General features: G+C 34.2%; 2 protein-coding genes across 3 annotated transcripts; one reads left to right on the plus strand and one right to left on the minus strand.

The window, feature by feature from the left end:
• Positions 1-6,963: 6,963 nt before the first annotated feature.
• Positions 6,964-8,433, plus strand: LOC144850880 (prefoldin subunit 4-like). Its single transcript, XM_078708374.1, has 4 exons — positions 6,964-7,129; positions 7,414-7,527; positions 7,650-7,719; positions 7,983-8,433. Exons 1-4 carry the CDS (start codon positions 7,097-7,099, stop codon positions 8,183-8,185), a joined length of 420 nt encoding a protein of 139 aa, XP_078564500.1. The 5' UTR covers positions 6,964-7,096; the 3' UTR covers positions 8,186-8,433.
• Positions 8,195-13,652, minus strand: LOC144850879 (uncharacterized). Of its 2 annotated transcripts, XM_078708373.1 has the most exons (5): positions 13,579-13,652; positions 12,466-12,878; positions 11,868-12,053; positions 10,159-10,473; positions 8,195-9,368 (listed from the first exon to the last, which is right to left on the minus strand). In XM_078708373.1, the coding sequence occupies exons 2-5, from the start codon at positions 12,524-12,526 to the stop codon at positions 9,274-9,276; spliced, it is 657 nt and encodes a 218-aa protein (XP_078564499.1). In that variant the 5' UTR covers positions 12,527-12,878; positions 13,579-13,652; the 3' UTR covers positions 8,195-9,273. The 2 variants fall into 2 exon arrangements, with proteins under 2 accessions (XP_078564499.1, XP_078564498.1); XM_078708372.1 differs by lacking the exon at positions 13,579-13,652 and having other exon boundaries at positions 12,466-12,979.
• Positions 13,653-15,276: the final 1,624 nt, after the last annotated feature.

Consider the following 15,276-nt stretch of genomic DNA (forward strand, 5'->3'; position numbering starts at 1 on the left):
GAATATCAATAACATTAATGTTACAGAGAATGTCAGCTAGCAAAAATGAAATGATAGAATGTATTATGGTATCATCATTTGAATCATCCAGGCTCCACAACAAAATGATAGAACGTATTATGGTATCATCATTTGAATCATTTAGGCTCCATAACAAAATGATGGAGATCCTGAGATGATCTGATACCGGTGTGTTTTTGTGTCTACCTTTTTTATTTGAACTTGTTTATGCATAGTTGTAACTATGGACGTCCGTTGCCGAAATAAAAGTAAAATGAATGAATGATATTACTACATAATTTTAATTCGGTATCAAAATAAGGAACACTAAGTCAATATATGTTTATGAATACAAAACAATTAATAATAAAAGATAAATATAATAGATGAATGTTATGCTATTTATAATTAGTATAGAATCATTATAATGTTTTGAGCAGTGCGTGCAAACAAGAATGTATCCCTGGTGACATCACGCTATTGTTCGACGACGGTCAATAATTATTGCCAATATTTGTTTTCGCATAATTTCATTTACCTAGCGTCCGAATGGTTGTAGGCCACCACTTAGCATTGGTGTCTTCACCGGACATTTCAACGAGTTCTATGGATAAACTCTCTCTTATATAATATATATTTTGACAAAGGAATCACTGAAACCTTAACTTTTCACTTATATTAATCATGGGGAAAATAAAATCGTCTATTCAAGAGGAATTTTACAACCGGAACTTCGAAGTAACATGGTCATATCACGTGATAGTCTTATTGTTCGTTTTGTATTAGTAACGGAGGTGTATGGCTATACAAGTGTCTTTCACCGACATCTAAAAAATGTCTATTTGCACTTGTGTCAAGTTTGTTTACTTTATTTTATTCTGTGTGTTTTATGAGGGAGTGGATATTGAATGGAATGAAATGAATGATAGAGTTTATGAGAAGCAAATATATTGAGTACAGGCTTGTGAAGTTACGCCCGAATACTTATAATAATAAAACACGACGGTAATGAAAATGAATTGATGAGTCTCAAGAATATGTTGATATGTGGGAGGAAACATGACTATGACTACAACACCATCAACAAATTAACAAAATTAAGCTAACGTAAGTCTACTGGTTATGCCTCTTAACACATCAACTATAAATTCAATTCTTTATTTCTATACACCAATGTACATGGAGGATGCATTGTAAGATCTGTGCTATGAAGAGAACAGTTATTTAAGCCGCGCCTACACCCTTAGAAAAAATAAATATTGAAAAAAGGCGGAAATGAATATTTAAAAATATAGCATTATAATAATAATAAGTTTTAGAATAAAATGAATATCATCTTTATCGTTTCAAATTAATTAATTAAATTTCAGTATATCACCGGGCGGTTTAGAATAATGTTCTTTGCCTGCTGTGTTTAATAATAATATATATATATATATATATATATATATATATATATATATATATATATATATATATATATATAAGTAGATAGGAGAGTAATAGTCACGTGTCGTCAGGGTGGTATTGACTCACAATATTGATACATTATTTCCATTGCTTATTTTTAATTGCTACTAAAAGGGAGATTAAGGAAACCACAATAGCATGATTTTAATAATAATAATAATAATAAGTAATAATAATAAGATTTTTATAGCGCACATACCACTCAAGAGTGCTAAATGTGTATGAATCACGAGTATTGATGTTATTAGTGTGGTTTATTTATTACATGATCATATAATATATATTTTTCCAGGTCAAAAACTGTAGAAATCGATTGTCATTTGCCAAATCAATACAGAAATGGTTCATAAACACAATCTACTATTAATAACGTAACGTATACAAGAAGATCGAGTTTCAGCGACACAAAACAAACATGTCTGTATCTACATAAAAGTTAAAGTAACAATAAAAGACATTGACAGTTCAACGCTTCGCTTTAATTAAAGATGTCCGTTGGGTAAACCATTCTCCAGCAATTTCCATTTTCTTCTGTTATATGCCATTCTCACCATCATAAACATAACATTTTATGAACATTTCCAACATAACATTTTGTGAACATTTTCAACATAACATTTTAAAAATGTGCGCATGCTAAATTGTGTAGACATACGCTTTGTTTTAATTACAACTCACTGGTTGTATAATTAAAGAAACCCCACTAAAAAAAGTTATACTACAAGACAATAAAGACACAAATGGCGCGCCATAAAAGCAGAGAATGTGTTATTATTTGAGGTATATTCAGAGCGTCATTCTGACGACTGGAGCATTCTCTACTTCTCTGCGCCATTTATGCCTTTATTAACTTCAATAATAGAAATAGTACTACGGTAACTGCTCAAGTGGACCCAATTTAGCACCAGGGTAGCACAGTGATATAAAATAGAAATAAAAGTCACTACTTTTAATATCGTTTCGTATATACCCATATCACAAACTGACAAACAGAAACATCTTGGCATCACATTGATTCAAATTTATCTTTTTCTTTTCATGTAAATAAACTCCGTTCCAAACTGGGCTTGTCCATCTCCATCTTATCGCGTGCTCGGTCATTTCATTAATAAACACACATCCATACTCCTCTATAACACTATAATCCCCCACACATTGACTATTGATGTAGTGGGGAATCAGATCGAATATTGACCGAATACAGACCATTCAAAATAGAGCACTTCGCATTATCTTTAAAGCTCATCCTCTCACACCACGAACTAACATTTACAACACCTTAAATCTTCATACAGTCCAAGATCGCATGCATCTACAACTGGGCTGCCTTGCCTACAGGTCTGCAAATAGTCTTGCTCCGGAATACCTTGCCCTGCGTCTTGCCAGAATTCCAAATCCTCGATGTACCCGAAGTGTCAGTGAGAGGAAATTTGTCGCCCCTTTCCCTAAAACTGACACTTTTAAGCTTCATCTATAGAGCACCAACATACCTGAATTTGCTACCCACCAAACTAAGAAATGCGGTAACAATAAATAATAGTAATAATAGTCTGCTCTAAAAAAATATTTAATCCCAAAAGAAAAAACTCAACGTTTTGTATAGTATTGTAGGCTATATTTTTGTATTTAAGTACATATATATTATATATTTTTATATTTTTTGAACATAGTTCATCCGTTTTTTCCTATATGTTTTTGACTGTCTGCATATGCTGTTTAGGGTCACCCTCACAAAATAAGGTTTAATAAAAAAATAAAATAGAAATAAAGTCACTAAATTTTAATATCTTTTCGTATGTTAATACAATGTGCTCAAGTGGACCCAATTTGGCCCCAGTGGAGCACAGTGATATAAAATAGAAATAAAGTCACTAAATTTTAATATCTTTTCGTATAAAACACTGTGCTCAAGTGGACCCAATTTGGCACCAGTGGATTTTTTTTTAAATGGAAAATAATGAATATTGTTTTTCTTTTATTTTGAAAGAGAGATATTTTGAGGATTGTAAATGTCAAGTGGAACTTTTTTTAAATCAGAAACAAAGTTGCATGGCATTATTTTCCATTTTCCAGACTGCCATAAAACCTCGAAAAGAAGCCCATGTGCTCCTTCATTTTTAGTACTCTTGGGTGGGCTTCTTTTCCACATGGAGTTCTTTTCGAGATTACTTTTGCAAACTAAACGAGGGGAACTGCTAGCTTCCCGCCCGGAAAATATTTTATTTACATGATTTGAAACATCTTCTAATGTAAATAATTAACAGCATCAAAATTTAACAGTGTGGCGTGTTGACCGCGAATGACTAACATACCATCTTTACCATAATACACCTGCACAGACTCATTTGCATAACAACGCACGCACATACCAAACAACATGCATAAGAATCTTCAGTACCCCACCATGCTTGGGGCTGAGCAAAGACAATTTTGAAAAAAAGAGCTGTATACAGTAGGTTCCCGCCCGAAAAAATGGCGTTACATGATTTGAATGAAACAAACTATATAAGACTCACCAGGACAATACATGAGCTTGTCCCCGGAAAGTGTACCTATTCATTGAAATATAAAATTAAATACTAAGTCTCCAGTACTAGCCCATCCATAGTTGAGGCAGAGCAATGAAAATAGAGCCCAGAAATGCACTTACTTATACTTATTACTATACATAGTCACCTATGATAATTATGATAATGTTAAAATTTCAATATCCAGATGCGACTTCAACATTTTAGGTGGGGTTTTCTACTTTAAAAACTCGACTTCGTATATGCCTATGGCCTAGCCCGGCGGCGGAATTAGTCTAAGCTTCGAAATTGTTCTGGAAATCGGCATCTTTGCAAATGTTCTATATTTGATCTTATTTCACTCTCCATTAACCTCATACAAAAACCATCGGAGACTATCTGTTTAAAACATGTTTATTCTGGGACGGCGCGGCCATACACACCAACTACTATGAAGAATCGGACATTTCGCTACCAATGTTGCAACATTGATTAACAAAATCAAAATTTAACGGTGGGGCGCGTTGACCGCGAATGACTAACAATACCATCTTTCCTACTACACCTGCACAAACTCATTTGTATAACAACGAACGGCATACCAAACTATGATGAGAGATACATTCTCTTCTCAACACGTAACGAAGATAATTAATTCCTTTTTTACATTAAAATTGAGGCCGCTAACATATAGCGAAAGCCAAAAAAAAGAGCAAAAATTCAAAAACTCATTTGCATAACAACGCAGGGCTTACCAAACTGTTTAAAATAGCTACAAGGTCCCCAGAAATGACACCTATAGTATTTTGAAACATGATATATAAGAGTCTTCACTACCCCACCATGATTGGGGCTGAGCAAAGACAATTTTGAAATATGAAATTAAAATATTAAGTCTTCAGTTAAGCTCACCATGGTTGGGGCAGAGCTAAGAATGAAAGCTTCACCGGGACGGTAATTCAACAAAACAAAATTATGAAATACAAACAGAGCTAGCACACAAAAGCCTACTTACTAATTCTAATATTTCTATAATTTAGAAAACAATTAGAATTATCATATCACCTTTGATAATTATAATGTTAAATTTCAACTATCCAGATGCGAATTTTAGGTTTGGTTTTAAAAAACTCGACTTCATAATTATGCTTCAATTTCGAAGATCTGCTTAAAACATATTTATTTATTTATTCTACCATAAACTTTTATTCACAACATATTAGTAGGCCTACAATACAATATCTTGCATGAAACGGATATTTAAAAATGCACTATAATGTGTAACGGTAGAATTACAATTCTAATGTAAAAGATTAACAAAATAAAAATTGAACAGTGTTGTGTGTTGATCGCGAATGACTAACAATACCATCTTTCCCACAGCACATGTGCACACTCATTTGCATAACAAACGCACGGCATACCAAACTACGATGAGATAAAATTAATTCTCTTCTAAACACGTAAGGAAGAGAATTAATTCCCTTTTTTTACATTAAAATAAATTGAGGGCGCTAAACATAAAATTTAAACCACCAAAGCAGTTTGCGAGAGCCAAAAAAAAAAGATGGTAAATGTGCTCTCCCTGCCTCAGCACTAAGGCCCTGCCACAGCCTTTTGGGGTCGTTTCCACCACATCACCAGATGCATTGATGTTGTCGCCTCATGATGTGTGGTGGAAAGGGGGACGTATGATCTGTGAACCCCAAACACAGTGGCTCGCATAGCCTTAACTCTATTCCACCGACCAGCGTGGGAATCGAACCCACGACATACGTGTTGTTAATAGGATATTTATGACGTAATGATCAATTACGTAATACACGTATAAATAGACTATTATCAGCTTTCAGTCATGTACTTGGTGGCGTAACGGGTAATGCTCAGTTTTGAGTGCTATCGGCTGGGGTTCGAACCTCGACGGATATTTTTTTTTTTTTTTTTTTTTTTTTTTAAATATAGATATGTGACACTGTATTGTCGAACATGTATGGTACCATACCGGTAGGTATTCAAATATGCTTAATACGAAAAGATATTAAAATTCAGTGACTTATTTCTATTTTATATCACTGTGCTCCACTGACGCCAAATTGGGTCCACTTGAGCACAGTGTAATAAAATACGAAAAGATATTAACATTCAGTGACTTATTTCTATTTTATATCAATGTGCTTCCCTGGTACCAAATTGGGTCCACTTGAGCATTAAAATTCAGTGACTTATTTCTATGTTATATCAATGTGCTTCCCTGGTACCAAATTGGGTCCACTTGAGCACAGTGTATTAAAATACGAAAAGATATTAAAATTCAGTGACTTATTTCTATTTTATATCACTGTGTTCCCTTGGCTCCAAATAGGGTTCAATTGAGCAAAGTGTATTAAAATACGAAAAGATATTAAAATTCAGTGACTTATTTCTATTTTATATCACTGTGCTCCCTTGGCTCCAAATAGGGTTCAATTGAGCAAAGTGTATTAAAATACGAAAAGATATTAAAATTCAGTGACTTATTTCTATTTTATATCACTGTGCTCCCCTGGCTCCATATTGGGTCCACTTGAGCACAGTGTGTATTAACATACGAAAAGATATTAAAATTCAGTGACTTATTTCTATTTTATATCACTATGCTCTCCTGGCTCCAAATTGGGTCCACATGAGCACAATGTAATAACATACGAAACGATATTAAAATTAGTGACTTATTTCTATTTTATATCACTGTGCTCCACTGGCTCCAAATTGGGTCCACTTGAGCACAGTGTTTTAACATACGAAAAGATATTAAAATTAGTGACTTATTTCTATTTTATATCACTGTGGTCCACTGCCGTAGTACTATTTCTATTTCGGAAGTAAATAAAGGCATAAATGGCGCTCCGTAGAAGTAGAGAATGCTCGATCGTCGAAATAATGACGCTCTGATATACCTCATTATTTTGGATAATCTGCTGCCATCACGCGGCGCTGCTCACTCTTCCCCGTTTAATTTTTCCCCCAGCTGCTGCTGCGCGATCCACCGCACCAACGAGACAACAATTAGGAGGCCTAGACTTCAGCGTTGTATATTTGATTTCCTAATTACTGTAATAATTTTGTTTATACCTTCAATAATGGCAAATACACTTGCGCTTTCATCTTCAACAGTAAGTGCAATGTTTCCCTCTAGCTAGTAGGGGAGTAGACCTTATTCGGCTAGGCCTAGTAGGCCTAGCTAGCTAGTAGGATAGGGCCAGGCCCACTACTAGCTAGGCCTTCTAGTAGGCCTAAGTTCTATTTATTATGTATGCTAATGCCATAATGGCCCAACAAGGCCAGGCCTACTGCCGTCAGCTACTATCTACTCTAGGCCTACTAGGAAGCAAATGGATCACCGGCAGGCAGAATGAGGCAATCACAGTGTTCATTTGAGTATTTTATTTTCTTATAGGCAGGACAAGATGAAGGAGCACAAGTAACATTTGACGATCAACAAAAAATAAATAGTTATGCTCGTAAAACAAACAAACTCTCAGAACTGTTGGACGAAATAAAGAACAAAAAGGTAAAAATGTGTTGAAATTGCATAGTACTGTGTTATCAGTCTTAATCTTATTCTTATACTGTTTTTTATTTTCTGAGTGTAACGATACATTATTATTATCTGTATTGATTTTTATTTTATAGAAAGAGCTTCAAAATTTAGAGGATGCTGGAGATGAGCTTCTGATGGTTGATGATGATGATGCAATTATTCCATATCCTTTATTTTTACATTTTGATGTGTTTTTAATAAAACTAATTTTTAAACATTTTTGGTTGCCTGTCACTTAAAAAAGAAACAGAAAGAACAATTCAAAGAACTTAAATCTACTCAATCAAAACATTTTATTGTATACACGACAAATTGTTAAATATGTCAACCAGATTTAGGCTTGTTAAAGCTTTTACTGATAAATTGTTCATGGGACTATCATTGATTGATTAACCATCAGGCTGTTTTTCTTTAATACAAGATCACATATCAGATAGGTGAATCTTTTCTTGGTCACAGCATTGAGGACACCCAGGCTTTAGTTGAATCAGCTAAAGAAGAAGTACAGAAAGACATCAAACAATTAGAAAAAAGTACAGAAGAAATTAGAGATACATTGAAAGAGTTGAAAGTGCAGCTTTATGCCAAATTTGGCAATAGTATAAATTTAGAAATGGATGATGCATAAGCTATTTTAAGGGTAATTCTAGTGTGTCAACTGCCATTGATTTATTTAAATATTGTAAACCTTTTAGTATACAGCTTTAGAGAAAGGGGACGGGGGCCACAGCCACAATGAGTCACCAAGCCCATTTGAAAGATGGCTAATGGTGTTTATGAAGATGTTTTCAGGAATAGATCCCCATGCTGCATTCTTTGATTTACGCTTGGAATTGTGTAGCATACAGGAGCGCAATAAAACCTCTATAATCATGATGTGTAGATGCTTGCATTATGTTTAGCTATACAGCAGTCATTCACAGATATCCAGAGATGGTGTCTGCTTCCCTCTGTCATGTGTGAAAGTCTATAAAATACTTATTTATCTACAGCAGTCATTCACAGATATCCAGAGATGGTGTCTGCTGCCCTCTGCCATGTGTGAAAGTCTGGTATGCTTTTAAAATATATTGCAAGAAATACCCAAAACATTCAATAAAATATTAATGAAAAAATACTGTGTGAACTTGATCTATTTAACATGGCTATTGTCTATAAATACGGAACATTGGTTCTTCAAGTGTGTAGAAAACTTATTTTTCTTTATATACACACTTGTTATAAATACATTGTATAAAACACATTTTTTTTCCAGAAATATACTTTATATTGACAATCTATATACACTACCGTTAAAGATATATTGTCCCCCTGAACATAAAATTGTTTACCGGGAAAAAAAAACTGTTGGTTAAATTTTCTTTTTGAAGTGAAAACATTATTTTCGAATAACTTTATTAAAACTGCAAAAGTCTTCATATTTTTAATGTGTTTGGGACAATACATCTTTAACGTTCAAACCAAGAAGTTACAATTTTCTCTTAAATATATTTGTACACTACTAATGTAGGCCTAGAATTCAGTACCACTTTTATGAAGACAATCTACTGCTATATTCTGTGTTTTGTAGGCTTAGCTTGTGATCTTCGAAATTCAACAGGATAGCAGTTGATAACGGCTAAATTCTTATACATTACATTTTGAAAAACACAGTACGAACCAAACACCAAATACGTTGAGTTTAACAAAATATACATTTGGGGATCATGGTCATTTTTAAGACGTGGTAAGCAGCACCAGCGCGGAACGCACCGCAAGTAAGACAGATAAAATGTACACCGTTGAATATCTTCTCTTCTTCAACGACAAACCTAAAAGAAACATAAATATACAGTAATATTAATTTGCAAATCGTTTTTTGGGTTCGATTGAGCCCATTTTGAGCATTTTCACAAATGTTTTAACACATATTTTAATGAAGAAAGAAGTTCAAAACATACAGATACATAAATTAGCCACAAATAGTCCACGTGACCATGTTAATTGTAATTCAAGCGTAACTGCACTTGTGTACCAAAAATGCCATTAAGAGTTGCCTCCAACGAATCGCATGTCTCGCTGGCTAAGTGTGTCAATACCCGCGTAAATTAAACATCCAAATAGTTAAAGATAAGTAAAGATTATATAAGATTTACATTAATAAATTGATTTAAAATCGCTCGAGCGCATCTATGGTTGCAATAATCGCAGGTAATTTGGTAACGCGCCGAGATCATACATTTTTAGTAGGCCTTGTAAAGAGAAAGGACATTTCGTTGCTCTATTGTGGAGTTGAGTTAAAATGGTGTGTGCTCAGTAATGAGATTATAATAGTCCCATACGATGAAGAGGATCTTACAGCTGAGACGATGAATATTTGGATTGTATCTATTTTTTATGAGCACGACATTGGATAAACATCACATTTGGTGGAGACCATTTATTATTAAATTGAATTAATAATCATTTACACTGCGTACGGTCATTGTCCAATGTATTTGTTAAAAAATGTTCACTTTTGGTAAAAATGTAAAACTTGTTTCTGCACATTTTGTTTGTAAATAAAAACCAAAAAAAATGCGCGTTCCCGACGGGAGTATAGGTAATTACTGAGTCGCTTACCGCAATTCACGGGTGTCGTTGGCGTTGGTAATAAACTTATTGAGACTTGAGTTACTGCGTTTCTTAAATGGTGCCTGTTTAAGGTAGGTGCAGAATTCGGCCGTCCTCCTTTGCAGTCACGATCAGGACCTGGGCATGCGATAGGTCCACTTTGCGGCCCAGCAATAAAGCCAAAAACAGCATTGGTGACATTTGATGTGGAAATAGTAGTTGATAGAGCATCTTCTGCTGATCTTTTCTTAATAATTCGTATGACTTCGTGGTCATCTTCTTTAATCATGCGAGGTTTGGCTTGATTCAAGTACATAAAAACGTCTGGAAATTAAATACAATTAAATGTGGTCAATATGCACGTAGTTGTATTCATGGCAACAATAATACCCTAAAGACAATATCGCGCGTAGTTGTATTCATGGCAACAATAATACCCTAAAGACAATATCGCGCGTAGTTGTATTCATGGCAACAATAATACCCTAAAGACAATATCGCGCGTAGTTGTATTCATGGCAACAATAATACCCTAAAGACAATATCGCGCGTAGTTGTATTCATGGCAACAATAATACCCTAAAGACAATATCGCGCGTAGTTGTATTCATGGCAACAATAATACCCTAAAGACAATATCGCGCGTAGTTGTATTCATGGCAACAATAATACCCTAAAGACAATATCGCGCGTAGTTGTATTCATGGCAACAATAATACCCTAAAGACAATATCGCGCGTAGTTGTATTCATGGCAACAATAATACCCTAAAGACAATATCGCGCGTAGTTGTATTCATGGCAACAATAATACCCTAAAGACAATATCGCGCGTAGTTGTATTCATGGCAACAATAATACCCTAATAAAGACAATATCGCGCGTAGTTGTATTCATGGCAACAATAATACCCTAAAGACAATATCGCGATTTCCTAAATTTAGATAAACCTATAAATTATACAGGCACACAAAAACAGAGAGGGGCTTACAGTAATGTCATGGCAGAAATTATGTTGCAAAAAGCAATTCAACTTATAGGTGGTAAAATTTCATCGTAATACAGTTAATTAGTCACTGTTGATTAATCACCTGTATGCAAATGTATGCATAATATATTTGTATTCATCATTATAGCGTTAATGTCCAAAACGGCGCCCCGTATATTATTAAGATACTATATTCATTATATGACACTTTTATGACATAATAAATATTTGTCCTTTTGATTACAATATTGAAACATGCAATTACTAGCAAAGTACCAGAAGATAATTTAAAAAATTGAATGCCGTACACATTTTAATATTCTCAGAATGATAAAGTGTAGAGCTGTATCAAGGGGCCGCGATTACTAATACAAACGCATCCGGTAACTTAGAATATCATAATTCAACGTTGATAATTAATCTATTACGGCCGAATTTTTTTACGCCGCGAAATTGAAAGTGGTCTATAAAATTCAAATTGTATAATCAATACGTGGTGGTGGCACACGCGCGCGTGAATGAAGTCACCGAAACCTTATCTTTTACAAATTTTTACGATTTTTGAATGTATATTTTACGAATGGAAATGAGTTCCACTCCAATTAATTGGCTGCCATGAGGTGGCACTTATATATTGTTTATTATTTTTAATGTTTTGATTGAAATAAATATACCGATATAATGGTGTTGTTAAGGAAATTACGACATACAATGGACATATGAATTCTTACTTGATAATATTCCTGTATATTGCTCTGTTTTCTTGTGCCAATCATTATTTTTCCCGCCATTATTTTTCCCGCCATGAAGTAGGTGTATTGAAGTAGATTTTGCTTGATGTGACGACACTCTTTGATTAAGTATAGGTTGGTTAATGGAGACTCGTACATTGTCAGATCCGAGGACCAAACCCAACACTGAAAATGACAACAACAACAGAAATCGCATGTCATACCCCAAATATGTCCTCCAGTACTTATTTTAATCCACTGGATTTTGCCTGGGCGATGTTTTAGTCCATAGCAAAGTACTCCTACACACACTTTTTTGGTTATAGGCCTACCTTATTGCTTTGCGTTACTACCTAATGATTCATAATTTATATAAGAGTGATACATTTTGTAAACGACCATCAAGTGCGAACAGCAGGGATACTTAATTTTTGGAATGTTGCCGTTGACCTTCTCTTATGTATTTCAATGACGTAATCTAATTTAACATAAACTGTCTGTGGTAACAGTTACAAATTGTAACTCTTCTATTTTTCTGCAAATCTAAATGTACTCTAAAATTAAAAGTATAATATAGACATAAGGCCTGTAAACTTACCAAATAAGAAATAGAAAAAAGGTGCAAAAATAGATGTAGCACCAGGACACATTGTTGACATCAATGTACGTACGTCAGTACATTACAAATGTATTAACACATAAATCCGTGTTGTTTGCGTAAATTATTTTGCATTCTTCATACATTCACAAATTAATTTTTCTCCTCGACCGTACAGTTGAAAGGAATTGAAAGTCTTTACTACCGCGTCCTCGGCGACGTTGTCTAAATGTATCGATTCTGAGCATCAAACCAACCACAATGCTCTGTAGCGTAGTCCCTGGATGATCCTTGTCTATAACGCACACTTTTCGTTTAATTATTAATTTGTTTAAAATGTTCAGGAACGTTTGTTATAAATTGTTTGCGATAACAGTAACTGAGAAACTGAACCCATTACCTCTACTTCAAAGCTTGTAACGATTGAGACGATCGTGGGTTATTTTAAAGATGTACCAAAGTGACGTAATTTGCGACAAAAATAGACAAATTGATATACTGTAGCTATGATGGCGCCCTTCTCTGTATAATTATGATTGAATTTTGTATACATATAATAACAATACCAAATGGTCTAATAATGAGGTGTTGTTAGGTGTCACGGGCACGTTTTTGCAATCTTAAGTCCATTAGTATAACGACTTCAATCTATCTTTTGTCATCTAAGTTTCCATAGACAGAATAGGCTATTAAATATATTGCAATTATGACACAGGTATATTAGTCAAGGGACTCCACGAATCGACCATTTTTTTCTCTCAATGATAATAATATTAAAGCTTGGTTGTTACCAAGACGCAACGCAAGGACGTACGCACAAAGCAAGTCATTTGACCAATCAGAAGGATGGATTATTCTAAGTCGCTTATCATTAGTCACGGGGAGTTGTCTATTTCACACACCGTCATATTGGCAAGCCAGTAGTTGTTCTATATTTCTCTATGCCCAGCTTATCACCTGTACTGATTAATTAAGTATGCTAAGTTTGCAATACCGTATCAATGTATTATCCCACGTAGAGTACTAATGTACTCGATATGAATAATACTAGGTGAAACAACTATACTATTTATAGTACGTTACGTCATTTAAGCACATCCACATTTATGTTACCTATAGTTTCCTTATGTTGTTTTATGAAATTATAATGATATTGTTGTTCAATACATCCTGTTCTAAATCACGTCGTAATCATTCATAGGCTACCCAGCTATTTTGAGCATTGGTTATCAGGCAGACCTGCAGGAAAATTGCCAACTAAAGTGTATGTACATAATTACTATTTGAAAATTATTACTTTTTAAATTAATGAAACCAATCCATCGTCGATCCTTAGGGAACAAAGAAAGTGTTTTAATCAAAGCAAAGGTAATATTAATCTTCTCTGAGTGTTAATGGGTCCGTTAATGAGCTTATAACACCGTCACTGGAATTATTAAACATTTTTAATGTAGTTTAGTATGACACAGTGTAGGCCTACGTGAAAGGAAGGGCGTGTCCATGTTAGGACGCGCGCGTACCATGCCAGAGCCTTCAATCTCCCCAAATATGTCTATTTTATTCTCCTTTAAACTATATATTCCGGTCACAGTTTTTAATTCTACACAATTATAATCCGAGATTGCATTATATTAGAATATTAACGGTATTGTTATGTTCGATAAATGTTTTTATTTAAAACTAATATTCGTTTACTTTTTTGACAATATCTTATTGTGATTAGGCAAATTTAGGCCTAATGGATTTATATGACGTGTACACACACGGACAGTAAGAAGTCATTCAAGTGAATTAATGTTAGCCGAGTCAAGGGTGCGTTCAGACTAATTTACCCGGGTTAGCGGTGACCTGCTCAACAAAAATAGCGATAATTGACAAAGTGTGATGTTACGAACGATGGAACTCAATACATTAATAATAAATCAATCAATCAATCAATCAATCAATTTATTTGGAAATTGCACCTTTACATCGGTGGCACACACAGTAAGTGGTGCATCCATATTAAACACAATTAACATAAAATGACGGATACGGATACTTAAGCTAATTTACAAAGTTAGAAGAAAAAAAAAATAAAAAATTATTACTATATACTGTGGCAATATTTGTCTGACATGAGTTGATACATCATTTATAAAATAATTATCAAATATAATCGTTCTTCTTCCAAAACTAAACAAGAACATATACAGATCTGCAGGAACCTATAAAATATCAAAGTCAACTTATAAAATATCAAAGTCAATCCTGATAATATTATTTTTGAACGAAACCGTGAGAATTAAGACCGTGATTACACGAGATTTGAACTGACCCAATCGTACATAATCCATAAGACACCCATGGGTATTCTTATTATAGTAGTGACGTCACCCCAATTGATCGTTTATTTGGTATTACTGCAGCTGATAGATGACTGAAATGATTTAAAACACGTGTAATGGGTTCAGTTCACTCCATTTATTTGAAATTGACGGGTCTTGGTGTTATAATAGAGAGGACGAGATAGATAAAATATACTCTTCATGATCGATAGCTAAAATGAAATTATGAACTACAAATATTGTACGGACTATTAATTGATATTTACGTTCTTCTGTTTGAATTCCGAATTCGCTCTTGGTAGGCACACGGGCCTATTCCACAGCTTACTGTTGTATAAACTACTATGTACTGTATCAAAACTATATTGTTGGGACAGGGAAGAGTAACATTTTACTAAGGAGAGCGCCATATTTCAAACAACTGATTTCTACACATGGTCCGGAACTAGTTTATATTGCCCCCTGCGATTTGGTCACGTAAAGA

Source organism: Antedon bifida, chromosome 8 (genome assembly GCF_963402885.1).
Source record: "Antedon bifida chromosome 8, ecAntBifi1.1, whole genome shotgun sequence".
In the NCBI taxonomy this organism is placed as follows: domain Eukaryota; kingdom Metazoa; phylum Echinodermata; class Crinoidea; order Comatulida; family Antedonidae; genus Antedon; species Antedon bifida.

What these genes read in the sequence shown, in the direction of transcription:
- LOC144850879 (XM_078708373.1), bottom strand. Translation starts at nt 12,526, where the DNA reads ATGTCAACAATGTGTCCTGGTGCTACATCTATTTTTGCACCTTTTTTC. An exon ending in TTTTTTCTATTTCTTATTTG is followed by an intron (nt 12,054 to 12,465) that starts GTAAGTTTACAG and finishes TGTCATTTTCAG; the next exon opens with TGTTGGGTTTGGTCCTCGGA. An exon ending in AACGACACCCGTGAATTGCG is followed by an intron (nt 9,369 to 10,158) that starts GTAAGCGACTCA and finishes TGTTTCTTTTAG; the next exon opens with GTTTGTCGTTGAAGAAGAGA.
- LOC144850880 (XM_078708374.1), top strand. Translation starts at nt 7,097, where the DNA reads ATGGCAAATACACTTGCGCTTTCATCTTCAACA. An exon ending in TTGCGCTTTCATCTTCAACA is followed by an intron (nt 7,130 to 7,413) that starts GTAAGTGCAATG and finishes ATTTTCTTATAG; the next exon opens with GCAGGACAAGATGAAGGAGC. An exon ending in TGATGATGATGCAATTATTC is followed by an intron (nt 7,720 to 7,982) that starts CATATCCTTTAT and finishes AATACAAGATCA; the next exon opens with CATATCAGATAGGTGAATCT.